This window comes from Capsicum annuum, chromosome 1, assembly GCF_002878395.1.
Source record: "Capsicum annuum cultivar UCD-10X-F1 chromosome 1, UCD10Xv1.1, whole genome shotgun sequence".
NCBI classification, from domain to species: Eukaryota; Viridiplantae; Streptophyta; class Magnoliopsida; order Solanales; family Solanaceae; genus Capsicum; species Capsicum annuum.
In genome coordinates, this window is record NC_061111.1 from 11429595 (window position 1) to 11439088 (window position 9494).

A 9494-nucleotide genomic window follows, 5' to 3' on the forward strand; every position below is an offset into this window, starting at 1 on the left:
AAATTTGGTATTGTCGTTCCACCTCTTACGTTTAATTTTTATTTATTGTATTAATTGTTTAATATTTAATTTTATTATATTTGTGTATTTTGAATATTTTTAGTTTAATTTAATTTAATTTATATTATGGATAAATTAAGAAACCTCGCTATTAAAGGTGTTAAAAATTTGTCCCGGAAGCGGTAGTGGTAGTAAAAAACAAATTACTAGCGGTAGAGATATACCCGTGTGCCTTCATCTTCGGTACCGCTTGGTACACCTTTTGAGGAAGAAATAGGTGTAGGTGCTCACGATATAGATTATGTAGAAGCTCAGGAAAATTACGGTATAGAAGAAGAAAATGAAGTAGATGCGGTTAATTTAGACGAAGATAATGCAAATATTGCTGAGACACCCGCAGTAGGAGATGGTAACGTTAGATCTGAATCGGTTAATCTCTCTCCCCGTCCTCCCAGTGCCCCAAGACCTCGTAAAAGAACTAGTGTTGCATGACAATTTTTTGAACTTATATCAGATATTGAGATGTAATGCAATATTTGTCAACAAATATATAAGCATAGAAGTGGAGGCAAGCAAGGGGGTACGGGTTCGTTAATGAGACATATAGCTGAAGATCACAAAAGAGAGTTAAATATTGCACAAGGTGGTGGGGATATTGGTGGGCCAACGCAAACTAGAATGGACCCAACTACCGATCACGTAGCGAAAAAGTATAATAAATTGAGGGACCGGAAAGAAATAGCTAAAATGGTAGCTGTGGGTTGTTTGCCTTTTAGTTTTCCTTCTTCTGATGCCTTTATTCGTTATATACAAGCAATTTATAATCCTATATTTAACGGTATTCCTAGAACTACTTGTCGGTCTGATATGTTTAGACTCCATTCACAATATTGTTTTTATTTATCAACATTGTTAAAAAATATTCAATGTAGATTGTCCCTAACTTCTGATCTTGGTCGTGCTGTAAATAAAAATGATTATTTAACCGTTACTTGTCAGTGGATGGATAGTTATTTTGTGATGCAAAAATGTATTCTTGCTTTTTTATATGATGAAGATCGTAAACATACTGGACAATTTATTGCTGATTCTATTGTTAAAATTGCTGGATATTATGGTATCGAAAATAAAATTTTATGTATTACTTTTGATAATGTTTCTAACAACAAGACTGCTATAACAAAAATAAAATCTACGCTATGTCCTCCCTTGCCTGAAATTTTTCATATTAAGTGTGCATGTCATAGATATAATTTAATTGTAAAAGATGATCTTGAGTTTTTTGAGCTTTATATTGAAAAAATTCGTCTTGCCGTTGGTTTTATTCAAGGAAATAATCGTAGATCGAGAATTAGAGAATTTAAAGTTAAATGTCAATAAAATGGACTTACATCGATTTTGATGCCTGAGGAAATTGATACTAGATGGAATTCTACGTATGAATTTTTAAAAACTTGTTATAAATATAGAATTCCTATTACACTAGCTTTTAACCAACATTGTGGTTCATTTGCTGATTCTGCTGATTGCATGCTACATAATTCTGATTGGGTTGTAATTAATGATCTTGTTAAGTTTTTAGAAAAGTTTTATGTAGCTACGGTTGAATTTTTTGGTGCTTATTATCCTACTGTTTGTAATATTTTGGCATATATAGCCGATATTTCTAGTTTGTTCAAAGAATATAAAAATAAAGAAGGTTATAAAGAAGCTGTTGGCCCCATGTTTACGAAATTTTAAAAATATTTTTTCTCGATTCCCCCCATTTACTTGGTTGGTGCTATGCTAAATCCGTGCATGAAATATAATAATATGTGCCACTTTAGTACTCTTATTTATACTAAGTTAGAAATAAATACTAATCATGATTCTGAACAAGTACAATCTGATTTGTGGACGGCTACGGCTGATGCAAAGGATTACATAGAAAAATTATATAATCACTATGCTGATTTATTTGATTTAGCCGTACCTACAAATATCACTCCAACTGTCGCTTTTCATCCTCCCGAGGAGCCATCATCTTCTAAAAGGCCAGCACATAGTGGTTTTTCTGATACGTTTTATGATTTAAATTGTTAGAACAGTGTTGATGAGAGAACTTACACATCAACTTATCGGGAAGAGCTGAAATATTATCTTCGGACGACACCAGAGGATCGCCGACGACGGATCAACACGTTGGATTGGTGGAGGAGTAATGAAACACAATATCCTGTGCTTTCAAGATTAGCTAGAGATATCTTGAATGTTCCAATGTCAACTGTTGCATCAGAGAGCGCCTTTAGTCAGGGACGACAGCAGCTTGGAGACAACCGACACTCATTGGGAAGCAATGCAATGAATGTTCTAGTCTGCCTCAGAGATTGGATTAGAGCTGAAAGAAGAAACCAAGGAATGGAACCGGAGCCGAGCGACGAGCTGAAACTTGAAGAAATTATGACTTCACGGGAGAACTCAGCAGAATCAAGTCCAATGTATGGTTTTGCCCCCGTTGACTTCGACTATCCTATGCAAGTTTCCGTTAATATTAACATAAATGAGTTGAAAAAAATGATGCATAATTTGTAGATTTTTCATTCATGTAAATTATAAATTTTGAATCATTTTGCAATCAATAAAATTCCCCAAATTCATTCACTCCTTAGTCCTTGCTTTTTATATTTTTTCATTTAACGATTTAAAATTTTAAATTGAATTTCTAGTTTTCTACTTTAAATTAAAAACTTACTTCTAATATATTATTAATTTACTACCAAATATTATTAATTTATTATATTAAGTAGCATATGTTTTGTATATTTGTGCATATATTTTCTATAGAAGTGTATATTTAACTTATACATGTGTATATGTTTTATAAATTAGTATATACGTATATCTATATATATTGTAATGTATATATAATGTAGTATATTTTATAAGTAGTAGAATATATACATTGAATGGTGCGTATACACGTGTATATATCTTCTATAGAAGTATATATTTAACGTATACATGTGTATATGTTTTATAAATTAGTATATAACTATATCTATATATATTTTAATGTATATATATTGTAGTATATTTTATAAGTAGTTGTATATATACATTGTATAGTGCATATACACGTGTATATATCTTCTATAAAAGTGTATATTTAACGTATACATGTGTATATATTTTATAAATTATATATAAGTATATCTATATATATTGTAATGTATATATAATGTAGTATATTTTATAAGTAGTAGAATATATACATTGAATGGTGCGTATACACGTGTATATATCTTCTATAGAAGTGTATATTTAACGTATACATGTGTATATGTTTTATAAATTAGTATATAACTATATCTATATATATTGTAATGTATATATATTGTAGTATATTTTATAAGTAGTTGTATATATACATTGTATAGTGCATATACACATGTATATATCTTGTATATTTAACGTATACATGTGTATATATTTTATGAATTAGTATATAAGTATATCTATATATATTGTAATGTATATATATTGTAGTATATTTTATAAGTAGTAGTATATATACATTGAATGGTGCGTATATATGAGTAATTGACTAATTGTGTATGTGTATATATTTTTAAAATTCTAATGTAGTATATACTATATATATAGTGTATATATATTATTTAACGTAGTTATAATGTATATAGGTGGGTATATGTAATGTATATTGAAAGAAAGTTTTTTTTTTTTTTTTTATATTTTTGACCAGATTTGACCAATTTTTTAACCGGGTTTGACTGAGTTGGGTTAAGTGGGCCGGGTTAAGGTGGCTTTTAATTTTTTTACTATTTGGCCCGGCCCGACCCATCTAGCGGCAAAACTGGCCCTTAACCGACCCTCAATTCGGTTAAAATAGAAGGGTCGGTTTCGAATTGGCCCGGCCCGACCCGTTTGACACCCATACCTCGATGTGATATATCAATCTTGATTATGTGTTTGATTGTTGGTAGAAGTGTTATTTCTCTCTAAAAAATAATTATATATATATATATATATATATATATATATAAAATTCAAAATAACCAACAAACATAACAAATTAATTAACAACTATTCACTTTCACATCGTTGCATCACACACTCATAATTAAAATTAATATAAGAGGTAAAAAAATAATTTTGTATTTTAGGTTAGTCTCAAAATGAAAGATTGTCTTATACTCCTCCATTTTCCTTTTGTATGTTTGTTAAAAAATCATAATTAAAAAAGATAATTTTACTATTTTACCCCTTAATAAACTTTTTGAAACCTTGTAAATTTAATTATACTTTCAAGAAAGTAATTAATTCTACAAATAATGGAAAGCACTTTATTTAATTCTCACTTGATGTAATTTAACAACTACTTTAAGATTCTATTTAATAATATGAAACTAAGGGAGTTCATATTATAATTACTCAATTAAAAACTTATGATACATTTTCAACAACTTTTATTAAAACCCCAGCGGTGCTCTCTTCGGACTCTTCCACTCGTCTCTCTCCTCATTTCCGTTGAATTAAACGTATTTTTATTAATTTGGAGTCCTATATCATAATTTATAGGAAGTACCAATTTTTTTCAATTTATTGTAGTAATCACAGAAAAAAGAGAGTAAATGAAAAGAAGAAAGAAAAAATGGCACATAAAAAAGTTGTCCGTACTAAAAATAAATGATTCAAAATATTTATCATTTTTAAAATTAAACTACAATTGTGTACGTGATCTTTTCATTTTATTCTTAATTATTAGTATTCTTTAAAATAATAAACATTAAATAATTAGCATAGAAAATTGTGACGGCTTGAATTAACTTTTTGTTATTTATTGCAGATCACAAATACATACTCAAATAGTGAAATATTGTAATTGCTTAAATTAAATTTTTATTTTTATATTGAAGAGAAATTAATGAGGTAGTATATATTAAAGATATTAACATTTTAAATGATTAATAAATAAGAATATAATAATTAAAACACATAGTAGTTTAAAGAGTGTATAAGATAAAATATGACAAGTAATGTAAGAATTGGAAAAATATTGATTGTATTGAATCAATTTCTCTGTAATACAAGGACGTATATATACAAAAACTTTTAACCGACTGAATATATACCAACCATATTTATCCTATTCCTAACAATAAGTATGGAAAGAAATAAACTTGCTGACTTGTATATAAATTAGGGGAATAAAATCGTTGCTTCCATAAATTACCCATGTAAAAATTTATTTTTCACTTCATTGCTTTTGTCGATAAAACTCTTGGTTCCACCAAGTAAAATATTCAAAATGGACTAGATTATTTAGGGAATGAACATTTGACAAAGAAATTAAGGAATAATAAATAAGAATATGATAATCAAAACACGACTTTAATTGATATTTATTGATAGTGAAATTCTTTTTTTTACACGATTAATGTCTTTTAAGGCTTACAATCACGGGTGGGCATTTAGTTTGTTCGATTTGATTGTTTAATATCAATTTGATTTTTTGATTTTTGGATAGACAAAAATGACAATCATAACCAAATCGAAATAAATTCGATTTGGTTCGTTTTCTACAAATTCAATTCGACTATTTCAATTTTTTATTTCAATTTTGAAGATTAAAATAATGAGCATTTTTTTCATGATAGGGCATTTAAAATTAGTGATTTTTTTAGAAAAATAATTTTCTTCAAACCTTTTTTTCATTCCAAATATAAATAACTTAACATGGATGCAATGAAATGAAATAACCAAAAAATATTATTTATATTAAATATAATATATATATATATATATATATATTATTTATATATTTTTTATTTAACCGATTATTTTATTTGTGAAAAAAAACAAAAACTGAACCGTTTAACTGAATTTCTAAAATTTAAAAATGAAAAATCAAAAAATCAAAATCAAATTTTGGTTTGTTTTTTGATTTTTTTCAGTTTAAACCAATATATGTCCAGCCCTACTTACAATGATATCATTTTTTAATATTTAGAGTAACACTGTTAAAATAAAGTGAGTGGTTAGGCAACTTGGACCCTAAACAAATTTGCCCTACCAAGTCTAAAAAATATTCTGTCAATTTTAATGAGATATTTTACGATCGTGCGAAGCGCTGTCAAATTTACCAGTTTATATATAATCTAGACAAATACATGATGGGAATGAGACTACCAATCACTGTGGATACTCCTTGTAAACTTCATTTTCCCAACCTCCATTAGGAAAGTCATTTTACTCACAAGGATCTTGTTTTTATTAAAGGAAAAAATTCCCAAACATGAAAAAATTGATAAAACATTTTCTGAGGAATATTTCCTAGAGTACTGAACTTGCAAAAGTTGTGAATTAGTCATGCCAGAAGCAAGAACTGAGATCACCTCAAAAAAGACTACATATCATGCAACAAAAGATTGTATCCATACAAACCCACTCAAGGAAAATAAAAGTTGACTTACTATAATTATTTATCACAAAAAGAGAATACCAAACTTTCTGAAAATTTTTCATTTACCATCTTCTCATATAGGCAGATCAAATCAAGAATTAGAGGGTATATACGTATAATATATATATAATCCGAGCCAAAAACTGTTCAGAGAGCATTTGAGTCGGCCACAGAAATACAGCATCCTCCATTGGAGCTGCGTGTTACAACCATCATGCTACTATTTGCAACTGAAGAGAAAGCAACGCAAGCAGACTCGTGCAAGGAAATGGGGAGGATCATACGAGTCAGCCTATGTTTTCCATGAACAGACACCCTATATGCTATATAGCATATCAAACTAAACAGGAAGAATAAGCACTACTAATTATTCCAGAGGTGGAAAAAAGACAATGAGATTGAGTAACTCTTCTATTCAACTTCAACAGCTAAAATTTTATAAATCCTAGTACATGCTACCAGAACAATCTGGAGCTCCACAAAAGCATCTCTTCACCTCAACCTTGCATATCAGTGTCATAGAACTGATCAACAGAATAGTTGTAATGGTAAGAAAGCTCCGTCAAGGGAGGAATATTATCTGCCGCAAAAAGCATGATATGGAGCATTCTCTTATCCTTGTGATCATAGACGACATTCTGGGCATACAAATTGGGGGAACAACTGTGATTGATGAATCGTTCTACATTTCCATAGTGAGCTGCATCAATGGTATAACCACCCTCTTCTACCAACTCATTTAGGATTGCTTGTCCAGAAGAGTCGACAGTACAACCACTATAGTTCTGACCAATACCAAAAAGATATTCATCCTTGCAATTCTTCGTTCAGCGTCTGTTTCTCAAGAAGTTGTCCTGCATACTCGCAGATAAAGGTTCCTGAAGAGATAAGTTAGAGCTCTCACAACCCAGCCCCTTGTATCTGTCTTGAAGATCTCTCCAGTGGAATTTTAATACCCTGTTGACTCGCTCTATTAAAGCATGAAGGAGGGCACTCACAAAGAGGCTTTATTTCAACAATAGCCTCATTACGGATGTAAGGGATCTCGACTCCATTTTTAACTGCACATGAGCACCTCTTGGAATCAGAACATCTACCAATACAATCACACACAGCCTTTAGGTGAAGCAGGGTGGAAACCAACTGGATACATCATCTTCTTAATGAACTTGAATGGTTGCGGTTTCGCACCATCAATTGTGTTCACAGCAGTTATAGGTAGTGACTCCTTCCCTTCGGTAATATCATGAACGCAAACACCATGCAGCACTTTGGAACTTTTTGATGACTGCACTTGTCTCCGCATAAGCTCTGGTTGTCCAGGAATTCTCACCAACTTGAACATAAAGCCCATCTTACCATGTTGCCCTCATTCTGTCCAATAATTTTCAACAGCGTATAAGCCATCATACAGATAAGTTGTCGCCACCACATTAGCTCTTCCACTCAATTCAGAAGTCCTGGTCTCCTTAGACCCACGAATCATCAAACAGGATTCCCTCTAGATATGCTATTTTTCAAGGTTAAATTACCTTTCACAAGTTTCTGGTCTTCAGGAATTTTGACCTTGCCAACCACATCTCCACCTTGACAAGAATAAATCAGCTCACGAGCATCTCCCACATCATCATCATAGGCCCCTGAGGCAACAATACTAGTTGCAACCAACAGTCCTCCACTGTCCATGAAATCAATACCAGCCTGATATAAGCGATGAACTACCACAAGAGCAAGTTCAACCCGGTATTGGAACACATCTCCTACTTCAACTCCTGGAATTTCTCCCAGTATCTGCAATCCTGTATTAACTTCCTTCCCCTTTGCTTTGAATTTTTTTTCTGCTTGAAGATCAATCCTTATGATTTTATCTTCTTTCCCCTGGCTTTGATTCTTCCCCTTGCAAGATTTTTCTACAGTTAGAGTGAAACAGACGGAGAGTTCTCTAACTCTACTACAAGCATCACTAAGACTGAAACTCTTTGGACCATAAGGTGGTCGAGTCACATCAAACGCACGCTTCCCCTATCCAAAAAGAGAATCCGCAGGTAGTGCTTCACAATTCAAATTACGAGTACCATAATTGTTGGCAACAGGTGCACTAAAATATCCTGGCACAGCTTCACCAATTAAACCTGATTTACTCCTACCAAACAGTCTGTGGAAATTTTGGTTTAGGAACACTTTTTCTGGCAACAGAAAAGGATTTCTGCCAATACATGTTAGGCTTTTGAACTTGGTTTCTATTCATCAGGCCATCTAAACAAGTTCCCTTCCTCTGCCTCCAGTCGGTGCATGTCTCAGCCATCAGACCTTGCACAATTCGCTTAGGAGTTTGCTTCTTCTGCCTCCATGGAGAATCAGGCTCATCTGTCAACCCATGCACCATTGGCCGAATAATTTTATCTCCAGAACCATAACCATGTCTCGCAGCAGTCGCCTTTTCATGTTCATTTCATGAATTTACAACAATCTCCTTCCGCACAATTTTTCCTGCATTGCCATTCTTCTTTTTTCGCTGCCGTCTCTGGCAACATTACAGTTCTTTCAAGTTGGCTCCTTCCAACATAGTTATCTTGGACACCTTCGGGGTCTTCAAAGCGAACTGTTCCTCTTTCCATTAAGCTACACTTGGAACCAGTAACCTCTATCTCTCACAACGCATCAGCTTCCCAACTTGCAGTCGATATGACACCCAATGTCCCAGTATCCATAGCATTTTTTGACGTCTCGATCACTTCATTTTCTGTTACTCCCTTATCTAACACAGCCAATCTCTTGCTTGCTTCACTACCACCCAAGCGATCAGTTGGCTAAGCAGCATTTCTTCCACAAAAAGGAGGCAAGTTTCGAACAGCAAGAACTCCTCTTCGGATTTACTTTTTCTTTAAAAAGGTGGAAAATGAGAGATGGGGATGGGGATAAGGGTGTGGAGTGGTGGGGATTGGGCTACAGGGTGGGGTGAAGAGGTGTGTTGGAGGGTAGGGTGAACACAATCAATGTAAAATGCTACTTGTGAAACTTCGTTTTCCCA

The 9494-nt window shown here is 32.4% G+C and overlaps 1 protein-coding gene across 1 annotated transcript; it reads right to left on the minus strand.

Moving 5' to 3' along the window:
• Positions 1-6842: 6842 nt before the first annotated feature.
• On the minus strand, positions 6843-9081 carry LOC107865504 (histone-lysine N-methyltransferase, H3 lysine-9 specific SUVH6-like). The gene is made up of 5 exons (XM_047409886.1): positions 8928-9081; positions 8616-8830; positions 7955-8485; positions 7575-7799; positions 6843-7284 (listed from the first exon to the last, which is right to left on the minus strand). The coding sequence occupies exons 1-5, from the start codon at positions 9079-9081 to the stop codon at positions 6961-6963; spliced, it is 1449 nt and encodes a 482-aa protein (XP_047265842.1). The 3' UTR covers positions 6843-6960.
• Positions 9082-9494: the final 413 nt, after the last annotated feature.